At 37.0% G+C, this 12,903-nt stretch overlaps 1 protein-coding gene across 1 annotated transcript; it reads left to right on the top strand.

Moving 5' to 3' along the window:
- Positions 1-6,456: 6,456 nt before the first annotated feature.
- LOC122823990 (TNFAIP3-interacting protein 3-like) lies at positions 6,457-11,447 on the top strand. Its single transcript, XM_044104121.1, has 10 exons — positions 6,457-6,526; positions 7,279-7,382; positions 7,469-7,553; positions 7,721-7,792; positions 7,872-7,937; positions 9,002-9,097; positions 9,195-9,323; positions 9,415-9,492; positions 10,272-10,397; positions 10,485-11,447. The coding sequence occupies exons 1-10, from the start codon at positions 6,524-6,526 to the stop codon at positions 10,599-10,601; spliced, it is 876 nt and encodes a 291-aa protein (XP_043960056.1). The 5' UTR covers positions 6,457-6,523; the 3' UTR covers positions 10,602-11,447.
- The last annotated feature ends 1,456 nt before the right edge of the window (positions 11,448-12,903 follow it).

Here is a 12,903-nt window from a genome sequence, read left to right as displayed (position 1 = left end):
GATTTTAAAAAAAAATAGTTATTTAAACTCCTTTGCTTACATTTAGTTATAAAAATACTAAGTTGATCTCCTTTCTCCTCGAACGTCCCGGTTCAGGGCAACATTCAGGCAGAAATATCAGGTTTTCCCAGAAACCAGCCAAAGGTAAAACCTCTCTTCAGTTTTTAAAAATGCATGCAAAGCAAAGTTGCAGTGTTGTTTGGTTCTGCTTTGATTTTCAGATGTGAACAGTTATTAAGTACATTTGAGGAAGCCTATGTCGGAAAAGATCCATGTAACTTTCCAGATGAAGCTAACCATCCGCTCTTTGTGGAGAACCCCTTCACACATTCATGTGACAAGGTCATTGATTCTGGTTATAAAGCTGTCAGTGTAGAACATCCAGGCATAATTTACAAGTTTTAACTTTCTTATCTCCTTCTTGCTTCAGACAATGTTCTGGGGCGACACAAAAGATCTGGTGCATCAGTTCTGTAAGGGAAGAAATCATTTCGTCTCCCTGGTGAACACTCCGTTAGGGAACATCATGGATGGGCTGACATGGTGTGACATGGTGTGTTAGTGGATCAGGGTAAATTGACCCACGAACATTTTTGCTGTACCTCATAAACAAACATAACAGGAGGGTTAATTACATGTAATATTTTTTATTACCATTCATAATTTGTATTTAGCTGGATACAGCTAAATACAGGTCAATCCTGCAGAGAACCTGTTAGAAGCTGGCAAAAGAACTGAAACTGGAGACGAGGGTCAGCTTCCAGCAGGACAAACATATAATGGGATAAATATTATTTATGTGTCAGAATAAACAGTTAATTTAAAAAGAATAAATAGATTTTATTGTCACTTCTATTATCATGGTAGTAACACAAAATATCAGAATACAACTTTAAATCCATCACCCAGGTCTAAATTACAGTTAATGGAGGTTCTAGAGAAAACATAAATATAGAAAACTAGGTTTTTATATCTACATGTATTTTCTGCACAATTTGTGGTGGTAACAGGAAAATGGTTTATTCATAGTTTTTTTTCAAGGGACTAAAATGTAATCAAATGAAAATATCTCCATACAAAACATTATTTTTATGGAGTGTTTCTATTCTTTAATTAAGGAATCACAGTTTCTGACCAAGTTTGCACTGGTGTAAATGAATAAGCCAGACCTGATAAGTTACCTATTGTTACAAGATATTGATTATTAAGAAACCACTTTGACATCCAGACACGATGAGTGTCTGCTTTCTTTCTTTGTTCTTGTGAAACTGCAGCTTGAAACCAAAAAGGGTTGCAGACTTGAGCGTATAAATATGCGTGAACCTGCTAAACCGCCAGAGAGACTAGAAAGTCTTCCAACAAACTCTCCGGTCCCACTCACTTCAGGGCTTCAACCGGAGGCGTTGTCTACAAAAGGTCTCGCTCCGTTTCATGTGTAAACAAAAGGGAGCGCCTGTTGTGCAGTTGACAAGATCAAAACGAGTGCGCAGAGAAATGTGTGTGAGTCCCTCGCAGTGGGAGTGTTGCGGCAGGAAGAAGGAGGCTCACTGACATGGGCTGAACCTCCTCTTTCCTTTCTGGTGACTTGCTGGTGTGTCACAAGTACCGTAAAAGGGGCCTGAGTCGGTGCTGGGAACAAACGTTCGGGGTTGTCGCCACCCAGGTGCCGCATTAAGAAGGCCCCTTCATAAAAACCACAACATGGCCCTCTGTGATGTATTGTAATGTCGGTAAACACGGTGGCAGTTTGAGTCACTCATAAAGCAACATTCATTTTAAATGTGTTTTTTTTTATGTTCTGCTTTTGAGACAATGGCAAAGTGCTGATGTGGCATTACTGAAAGCTATGATGTAATTTTTCGACATTCGTGAATATTTGTTCTCGCTGACATGAATCTGAACTTTATTTTTAAATCACTACCATCTTCCTTTCTACAGCCTCTTGTTTTACGAGCAAGAATTACTCATGTAGTTAATTGGAAAAGCTTTACGGCTTCTTTTAGGCACAGGGACTTTGACAAAAGCAGAAAATTTACTTCAGGTTAAGCCTGATCAGAATGACTGTGAAAGCGTCTCATACTTAAATCCAACACAACCCAAAGCAAAGAGACTTCCAGTGATCATTTTTATTTTGTCTCAAACCGAGAACCAGGAAGAGGTAATTCACCTAGTTACTCATGAGGTTACATTTCTTAGTGAATGTTGTGGATTTTCCAAAATGGTCATTGAACCACTGATCTGGACTGTTTGTAGCTTTCTCAGAAGAAAACAGAAAAACCTGTATGGTGGGGAGAGGGCGGCTCAAAGGAGGGTGAAAATACGACTTGCTTCACGTAGGAAGACATTTACACAAACACGAGCAGAAAGTCAGAAAATGAAAGAGAAACCCACAGCAGACGGGACGAGTTCATAGAGCAGAGCTGAAGTTAAGTGCTGCGATGAAAGGTTTTGGCACATTTTGAAGATTAGTTTTAGGAAGAATCAAAATCTTATTTGTTTGCCAAGATTATATGTAAAAAACAAGGAATATGACTTGCCCAGACATAAACTATAAATATATAAACTTTAAAGAAAATAAAAGAAGAATAACGGAACAATATATACAAGTGTTTTTAGCCAATTTGCTAAATAAAAAAACAATGGAAATTACAATATTACAGCTTCCACATACTTCTGCATGCCTCAGGTCACCTTGCTTGTGTTTGCAGCATATAAGAAGTAATAAGCATAAGGCTGTAATCATAACCTTACAACTCGTTTCTATTATTTTGTCAAATTTGCTAGTTTTCCTCTAATTTTTTTGTTTCTATCATTTTGCTTAGGCAAAAAATCTATATGATGGTGTTCAAAACCAGTTTTAAACAAGAATGCATAACATTATGTAGAGTTAAGCCCAAAATTATTCATATGACTTACAGGAGTTTGGATTTGAACCTGTGGAGGCAATAAAAGTTTAGGATGATGGCAGAAATTATAAATACCGGTAGTTATATATACCAGTGGAAGAAAGCAAAACAGCAAGTAAGTAATTATTAGAATGATGTGATGACTATAAATATTTTTTAAGTGATTATTTGTAATCATTCTTGATATGCCATTTCTTTATGCAGATTTGGTATTTTCTTTTCAAAACTGATGCCTGTTTTCCATTGTTTTGTTGTTTTCTTTGGTACAAATGTATTGGGGATTTACTGTTTTTACTTTGAATTAAAACTATTAATAATTTTAGCAAAATGTTCTTATAAGGGTGTTTCAAAATGCAACACATTATCCACACCAGACTAAAATCTTGCATTTGAATAGTGACCTTACTTCTGATCACAAACTGTGTTGCCACCTAGATTTTGGGAAGTTATCAGAAATGTAATTTCTGAAAACTATATATGTAGTTTTTAGGGTTAGTGGAAGTACACCAGTAACTGGTACTGCCTGCTTATGCAAGTATGTTTTATTTTTAAAATAGGATATGTTGCCACATTGGTGTGTCAGCGTGAATTAGATGGGGACATTAAGGAGAATCTGAGATTTTTAATATTTCGTAAACGAATCTGTGGGCCCGTTAGAGCATACTGGAAATATTAGCCAAAAGTGATTTGGTGAGAATATGCAAAACCACAAGGTTCCATGGGAAACTGTAAATTAAGAGTCAAAAAGGGCATCGGCTGACCTCATACAAGATAGGGATGTAAATTCACTGCATTAACTAATTACAGTTGTCTAACTAAGAAACAAAGTTGTACTATTGTAGTTTTAATGTACACATGACACCAGATATTTACTATAAAAACTCATAACACCATTTCTTCTAAGTTTCTGACTTTAAAACAAATTACACCTTTTCTGTTTTAGGCCAGTAATTTCTTTTTGCTCATAAAGTTTCAGCAATAAAAACAAATCCTTACCAAAACAAAATACAATGGTTATCTTCACAGCTATGGGATGCTACAGTTTTGTCTGCCCTTTTTTTCCAAGCTGAACATTAGTCTGTGTGATGTTAGCTCCAAAGAGTTAGCATCCAAAACCTTTGAACGTGCTTTTAAAAGAAAACACTATCCAAGCAAATCTGTGCCAATGAGAAAGAAATTATTGTTCCCTAAACATCCATCAGCAAACTTTCATCAGTCTTCGCAATAAATGCCAACCAGCCTTTTAGATCACTGTGAGAGAGTTTTGGCCTATTCTTCTTTGCCAAAATGTTTTAATTCAGCCTCAGCCAGACGTTTCATTTTTAGCCTGTTTAAGTTTGCACCCTTTTGCTCGTTTTGTTCCATCCAAAGGTGGACTTTATGGTCTGATTTGGATTATTCCCCTGTATCATAACCCTTTAGTCAACCTTAACATGAGGTCACACCTCTTAATTTTTAAGTTACAGATGCCAGTAACTTTGTTTCTCATCTTCATTTAGTTTATTTCGATCAGGAAATGATTTGCTGATTTTTGACAATGATTTATCCTACCTCATCTTATCAGAAAAGTACTGTTTTGGGAATTTTTCTTTTTTCATTCTGCAGATGTGACAATAAAATTAACTACTGATAGGGCCAAGTTACTCTGGATTGCTTTCATTTTTACCCTGATAAATAAAATAAATTAATTTAAATATATACTTTGTATTTACACAGGTTATCATTGTCTGAGTTTAAAATCTATCTGAAGATCTAAAATATTTAAGAGTGAGACAAACAGAAGCTGTGTTCAAAGGTGCCAATACTTTTTAACTTCCCTTTATTTATGTGGTTCTGCTAATTCACTTTTAAAAACACTGAATATTTCTGAACTGTTTTATATTTTTCTTTTGTTGTCCAATTTGGCACAACTGGAAAGGAGCATGTTTCTCTTATTTGCTGGAGTTTTTCTTGTTTCTCTCTCTCTTTTGTTTGACATTTTGAGAAATAATAAAACAAAAATTCCTAAATGTCTTTTGTCCACCCAGCCTGAGACGTTGGAATGTCTCAGGCTGGGTGGTTTGACACACACTCCAACAAAGCATAATGTGTGTTTCTGTGAGTTTTAATCCAGTATCCTTGGGAAAATACATGTTTGGTTGCTTGTTTCTGTGAAAAAAAAACTCCAACCAAAGGATGATGATCCAGATAATTGATCCTTTACTCTATCTGTCTGCACAAGATGAAAGGGGGACCATTTTTCTCTACGTAGGGCAATGAAAGGCCACGGATCCTCTGCTTATACATGTTTCCACAAGCAATGGTAAAGAGCATCTCTGGGTCCAGTCCCCAGCCACCGAGTTTACTGGAGGAGGAGCGGTGACGTATTTTCCCCTCTCCTTCTTCCCTGAAACAAGGCTGCTCTGACTCAGCAAATTTGAGAACAGGCTGTGAGTTTAGATTATGCAATAAGATTAGCCTGAGCGACGTGTGATTTTTCCCTTAACCCACCGCTCTGTAGTTTACTTTTTTTGGACAGTTTCATTTCAGTATTAGTGGCTCTGAAACGTTTTGTGTTGGCTGAGCAGCTGCAGTCAAACCACTCAGGAAGTCGAAAAGAAGTGGTGCTGACGCAGTTGACACTCAAGCTCTAACTACTGTGAAAAATAGAGATGTTTACATGCTAAAAGTGATTGTGAAAACTGATAAGCACTTGTGTTGTTTGTTTGTTTGTTTGTTTGTTTGTTTTTGAAAATTAGCTTCCTCGTTTTAATGTTGCTTTCAACCTTTTAAACATTGTACATTCATATTTCTGTTTGGCACGCTTTGTTTGTGCTCCCATATTAAGCAAAAATGTTGCTGCTGCTATTTGGAAATAAATGGTGATTACACATGGTTCCCATTTTTCTTTAAAAAGTGTTCAAGGTTGGATGGAGAGCATCTACAAACGGATTTTTTTTCTCTCTCTTATCTGATTATCACGTTTGACCCAGTCAAACTTAGGTGGAAGTTTTATAACCTCCATCTGAGTTTCAAGATTTTTGCAGCCTCTGACAATGTTTGTTGGTTTTGAAAGACTTCCCCATGTTTAGCTCAAGTAAAAATTAGCTAAAAAAGAAAAAGCTATTCCAACATCATGTTGCTGCCACCAATATGTTTTACTGAGGTACTCTGTTCTCCTACATTTATGTCTTGTGATCCTTTTGTTGTCGTTTCCTACAAAATGTGTGCGAACTATACATAAGTACTTAAATAAAAGTGTGAATACATTTTTTTTTTATTGCGTAAATTCAAAGCAAATGACAACCAAACAAAACCTCCTGAACAGCTGCTTTCAAACCTCCGTGTTTTATTTACGTAACTTTTTGCAGTGTGATTGCAGACTTTTCTCTTAGTCATCGATTAATACTGTAAACACTTGGCACATTACCGCACGCGCAGTTTGTACTTTCCTTTCCTTCTCAAACTGTGTCAGCGACCGCTCGTGAGGGAACCCCGGCGCTGCTGATTGGACGGCGTCGGTTTTAACACGTCACAGGGCTGCAGGATTAAATTTGAACGGCAGAGGCGAGGCGCAGTGGAAGCAGAGGCGCTAAAACAGATACCTGAACTGGTTGAAGACGCCTCGGAATTACAGCATGGTGAGTTAATGCACTGTACTTTTAATTCTGACTGATTAATGGTATCAGATGTAGAATTTATAGTAATCTGTATTGTTTTTAATTTAATTATTTTAGCGTAATAAATATTAAGAAAATCGCAACAATAATATGATTTGTTCTTATATTTTTTTTATATATTTTAGTATATTTTTTATTTATTTTTATATATTATCTTGAAGTTATCTAACATAAGTGTTATGTATAGTAAATTCTTAAGGCTAAAATGGCTAAAAAGTTTAAAATTACATCCAATTAAATTTAATTTCAAACATAAAATTTGAAAGAGGTTATTTGAGCGAGTTGCTCGATACAGTTTAAAACCTATCCTGAGTGAGACAGACTGCGAAATAAGGGATGACTCAAAGCCTTTCGTAATGTCTAAATGGAAATATCTGAACTGCCACGATGAAGCAAACATGTGGAGGTGAGATAATTTTCTGTGGGTTTGAACCGGATCTTACTCTGAATCACGTTCGAGTTGTTTTTGCACCAGCAGCACCCCTGCAGGTTCTGAGCTCATCTGTTGTAATGCTGAACTATGATTTGCTGGATATTGCTGAAACTAAACACAAATGCACAACGTTGAATTTTCTGTAAAACGTTTTATTATCTACAGCCAGTGGGAGAGTAAAGATGATGGCAAAAGTATTTAGTCTTTTTTTCTTTTTTATGTTCAGGTCTTTATGTAATATTTCATCAGTTTGGATTTGCCTTGTTTTGTATTCTTACAGTCTATGCATAAAAACACAGGAGACAGTTCGACTGTTAAGACGTCGGAGGCCACACAACACAAACAAACCCACATACTGTATCCAACACTGCCAAACATAAACAGGTGAGACTCTTTACATCACCTCCTGAATCTGAGATGACAGATTTATTGCTTTGAAACCAAAACATGTATTTTTTTTATTTCTCTAGATTTGAGGTTTGCTTGCCACTCGGCTCTACTGGGGAAAAACTTTGTGCAGCTGCTGAGAGTCACAATGAGCAGAAAGACACACAGGTTGGTGCAAGCGGGCAGTTTTTCAGTCTCATGATTCTCCCTTTGCTGCAACAGTACAGCAAAACTTCCCAAACTGTGTAAAAGGAAGTTTTATGTTGCACAAACGCCTCACTCTAGAATGCTGCATATTAATGTTTCCTCATTTTTCTCTCATCGGTGTGATTCAGTTGGAAGAGCCGGTCAGTGGTTATTACGCCATGAAAGAACAGATTCTCATCATGGAGCAGCAGAATAAAGAGGTGTGAACATTTCAGAATTGAGTTGGATCAACTCACGCATTAAGTTTTGTTGCTAACAGAGTTTTCGTTTTTTATTCAGCTTCTTGCTATTAACAATAAGTGGGCAAAAGAGTACAGAACAATGGTGCAGTATTACAAGAAGAAGGTAAGGACTGCAAAGAAATTTTCTCATACAATACATACACACCTTTTGAACTTTTTGGGATTCTGCCTTTTTTGGGGGGATTTTCCTTTGATTTTCAACATGTTATACACATGAAAAACTGACTGATGTGGTTTTAGAGCCATTGTTTTGCTGCAGTTACAGCGTTAAACCTTTTGTCTTTGTCACCTTTGATGGTCAGGAGTTTTACATTTTTGCCCATTCTCGTTGGCATAAGCAGCTGAAACTCAACCAGATTGAATGTGTCTGGAAACATCACTTTTCAAGTCGATTTGAACTTTGACTAGGCCATTCCTACTCATAAATAGTCTTTGACCTGATTTGGATCTGGATGTTTGGGGATTTTATTCAGCTGGGCGATGAACAAAGTTCTTTTTTTTTTTTTTTTTTTTTTTTTTTTTGTGCAAGCTCTGCAAATTTTCTTCTTCTATGTTGGTAAAAAGTATTCCCACGGTTTGATGTTTCATCCTGTGGTTGGTATGCTGAGTGGAATGTGAAAAGTTTGTTTTGGGCCACATCTTTGGCATCTTGCATGTCGGCCAAGTGTTGGTGTCATCTAACCAGAGAACCATGTTCACCATGTCTGCTGTGTTTCCCACATGGTTGTTGGAACTTCTTGTTAGTTTCTTTCAACAATAACTTTCTTCCATGAAGATTATATTTGAAGAGTAAATGAGTGATAGTTATCTTGTTGACAGATTAGCTTTAGATTTGGATCTCTGCAGCTCCTCCACAGGTCACCTGCTTGCTTCGTCCATCTTCTGTCCAGACATGTTCAAACCTTATGACCTATCTATAATATAACTTAACCCCAAATGCAACAACACACGCCCATGTTTAGATTCAAACCATGTATAATTTTCCTTCTACATAACAAACATGCACTACTTTGTGTTTTGCTATAAATTCCCAGCAAATGTCAAAGCAGTTTGGTGCTGCAATGTGATGAAAATTAGATAAGTACAAGGGGGTTGAATACTTTCCACACTGTACTTTTTATTTAATTTAAGGTTATTTCAGCTTCATGCTCTGTACTTTATTCACAGGTCCAGTTTTTAAAAGCATTAAAACAAGATGGTGTCTCTGAAGAGGAGAGAAGTGATGAAGAAGAGAGGCCTGTCACATTCTGTAAAACTGAAAAGGTCCATAAAGACACCCAGTTAAATGCACCAGACAAGTTTCCAACATTATAGGTTTTATTTTTTCATTTCTAAGCTCTATCAATTTTTTTTAATCCAGCCTGGAAAAGACAGAGTTCGAACCGAGTTACGGACTGCAGAGGAGGAAACCGAAGAGCTGCGAGCGCAGAACCACACTCTGACCCGTAGGTGGCAGCATCAGCAGGAGGAGATCAGGAGGCTCAACAAGGTCAGAACTCAGTTTCAAACACTTTACTCCTCGATTCAGCACAGAGGCGTGTTTACCGGCTGTAACATCAGCTTCAATGTGTCTCCCACAGGCCTTAGAGGAGACGATTCAGAGATCTGAGCCTCTGGAGAACAGCAGTGAAACACTACAAGACATCTGGAAACATCAGGTGAGAAATGATTACTGTCTGCTCCTCAAAGTACTCAGAGAATGCGCATCTTTTGGGATTTTTTGTGTTATTTTAGCATAACTTTGGCTGAGTTGATAATATTATGCAGAAATTCTTCTTTTTCTTTATTCAAATCTCAAAGGTGGGTGTCAGGTGTTTGGATTGCTGAAATTGGCACTTAAGAGGTTAAATATTAAGAAAAAATGTATTATTATTTGCTTTGTATTGTGAGGAGAGATCCATTCATAATCTCCTGTTTACTGGCGTCAGATCACAATCACTGTTCATGACAGGATTTATAAACACAGCATACATTTTGATTTACAAACTGTGAAAAAATATAAAGCTGTTTTTAAAATCTGTTTAAGACAATGTGGGTAACCCCTGTTTGTAATGTTGCTTCCAAAAATCTAATTAAGATCTTCATAGACACTCTAGGCCATAAAGTGTTTTTAAATAAAAATCTTCATATCAGGGAGGACAGAGTCAAAATAAAGTGCTGCTGGGGGTGCTGTGGTGGCACAGGGGCAAAGCACGACCCACATGTTGAGGCCTTAGTCCTTGTGGCGGAGGTCGCAGGTTCAATTCCCGGCCTGGTGATATTTGCTGCATGTCTTCTCCCTGTTTCCTGTCAAGCTACTTTCAAATAAAGGCCACTCAAGCCAACAAAACCTTTAAAAAAAAAAAATAAAGTGCTGCTACAACAGACTGAATCATCTCCACTCAATCCACTGATTTCCACTGATGTTAGGACATGTTGTCATTGTTATCTGTTTTAGGCTGAAGTCTACAAGGAAGACTTTCTGAAAGAGCGCAGGGACCGGGAGAAGCTGAAGGGGAAAAATCTGGAACTGGAGAAGCGATATAAAAAGGTTCATGACGAGCTGCGTGTCTTCAAATCCCAGGTACTTCAAACTGTAGCTGTTTTTTTCCACTTGTAATTCTCCAAGTCGAACCCAACGGATGCTGACGTGGCACTTTCGCTCTTCCAGGTGACTTTGGCGCAGCCGGTGCACTGCTGTTCCTGCACGAATCGACCCAAACAGCCGGACAGGGAGCACCAGCACGTCCAGCAGCAACAACGCTACACTTTCTGCAGCAAAGACTGAACGAAACGTTTAGAGTTTGAACGATGATGTTTCAGTGGATCTCAGTGGAGGAGGAGGTCCTGACAGAAGAGCCTTCAGTAGGACAAGCTGCAGCAGCTTCATGTTACTGAAGACGCAGAAAATGTTGTGCTGTCAAAACACTATGACGGATGTAAGACTTCTGGGGAATGTTTTAGGGCATATTAATATGTCTGCAAGAAAGGAAGGAATAAAACACAACCATAATTGTTTGCTTTATCACATAGTAAGGAAAAGGAGCTGAATCTATGCTGTAACTACAGCTTATAGCACTCCAGTCCTCAAACTCCAGTCCTCAAGGGCCGCTGTCCTTCAGTTTTTAGATGTGCCACAGGTACAAAACACTGGAATGAAATGGCTTAATTACCTCCTCCTTGTGTAGATAAATTCTCCAGAGCCTTGCTAATGACCTAATTATTCTATTTAGGTGTGGTGCAGCAGAGGCACATCTAAAAAGCTGTTTTTAAAATCTTTTTAAGACAATGTGGGTAACCCCTGTTTGTAGTGTTACTTCCAAAAATCAACACTGCCCTCAAGCGCCGGTGCAGGACGTCGGCCCTTGAGGACTGGAGTTTGACACCCCTGGCTTATAGCATCCGACTTCCTATACACTATTAACAATTAACCACTTTTAGGACCTCACATTTTGCTTTTAAAGATTGAAAAAAGACAAAAAAGAAACTCAATGAAGTACTTTGTGTAGTTTTTTTTTTTTTAAGAAAAGTTTTATTTTATACAGTATATTTATTTATTTAGGTTTGATGGATTTAATGGCACTTGTATTTTCCACAGTTGTTTATTTATGATGAAAATAAACTTTTTTCTTTACGTTTTGACTCTGCATATCATTCAAGAAATATTGCTGACTATGTATATAGATTTCTATATTTTACTTTAACCCTTTCATGCATAAATTATGATTCTTTGTGTCAGAATATTTTAGAATTTTTTTTATTTTCATTAGGCATAAAAAAAGGTAGGGAAAAAATTTGCAAAAAAGAAAAAAAAAATTTTTTATTTTTTTTAGGTGATCAATTGGAATTTTCTCCAAATACAAAGTTGTTATTTGAAAAATACATCAGTAGTATTGTAAATTAGGGGTTCTCTGATGTCACAATATTTTTTTTACCTGCAAGAGTCGTCGGCATGCGTTTTTGTCTGTCACCCATAATGGATTTAACAAAAAGAATTTCTTGCATTTGCAGCTGATGGCCAGTAGTTGATAATGTATTTTATGATGCATTAGTGTCCAATTCAGTGGTCTGCGTGCATTTATAACATACAAATCCACAAGACGCACAAGAAAATGGCTTTTAGATAGCGCTCCAATGTAGTGACCACTATGTATGAAAGGGTTAAATTAAAATTATTTATTCTGTGCATAGAACTAAAACACACGTTTGGTATCAGTTATTTTTTAACTCATTTACAGTTCAGTTGAATGACCAAATAACATGTTAATTTTTCTCCGTTCCTTAATCTGATTTCTTAAGAAAAGATACAAAAAGGAAACTGGACAACATACTTGGAAGCAGTGCCTTGCAAAAGCTTTTATACTTCTTGAACTATAAACATTCCATAAATGCTGTGGGGAAAAAAAGCCACAACATTTTTCCAAATAGATGTTCACTGATGCAGCCATTAAATCTGACTGCGCTTGAGTTGTTTTGCAAAAGAAAATGTCCAAAAAAATAGTGAAGCTTTCCAAAAGCTTTTAGAGCTTTTACTGAAGCCAAAAGTGCTGCTGCAAAGAGAGATGATGGCCAGTTCTGAAGATGAAATCAAAAAAGGAGTGAATACATGTACAATTTTCCTTCTTCTTCACTTAACTGTGAAAAGGTACCTGCAGGGTGGATGCACACTTAGCTGAAGGCTTTGGAATATCAGCTTTGTGACAAAAAGTGAAAAACCAATTCTGTCCAAGAAAAACATAAAGGAAAGAATTAAACTGTGATCCGGAAAAAAAAAGCTTTTGAGATTTATTAAAGATTTAACATTTTTTCAACACAGTACATAATAAGCTTTCGTTTGGAAAAACAAAATAAAATACTACTGAACAAACTTCTGCCCAATCTGACCCAGAAACCAGAACGTAACTTCATCGAAAAACACCACCGAGCCTCTAGTGACCTCTAGTGGTGAGTCTTAGGAAGAGACAGAAACATCCAGATTTAGTTTTTCCATTAAAAGATGCGCAGCGATAAAAATTTTGTTAAAACCGAAATATTTTGGTCAAGATGCTTTCTCAAGTTACATTTGATTTTTAACAAAAAGAAAGGTTAAA

The sequence above is a fragment of the Gambusia affinis genome, linkage group LG21, assembly GCF_019740435.1.
Source record: "Gambusia affinis linkage group LG21, SWU_Gaff_1.0, whole genome shotgun sequence".
In the NCBI taxonomy this organism is placed as follows: Eukaryota; Metazoa; Chordata; class Actinopteri; order Cyprinodontiformes; family Poeciliidae; genus Gambusia; species Gambusia affinis.
Note: the sequence above shows the minus strand (reverse complement) of the source record. Positions and strands in the feature narration are given on the sequence as shown.

What these genes read in the sequence shown, in the direction of transcription:
- LOC122823990 (XM_044104121.1), top strand. An exon ending in ACACTGCCAAACATAAACAG is followed by an intron (nt 7,383 to 7,468) that starts GTGAGACTCTTT and finishes TTATTTCTCTAG; the next exon opens with ATTTGAGGTTTGCTTGCCAC. An exon ending in TGCGTGTCTTCAAATCCCAG is followed by an intron (nt 10,398 to 10,484) that starts GTACTTCAAACT and finishes TCGCTCTTCCAG; the next exon opens with GTGACTTTGGCGCAGCCGGT.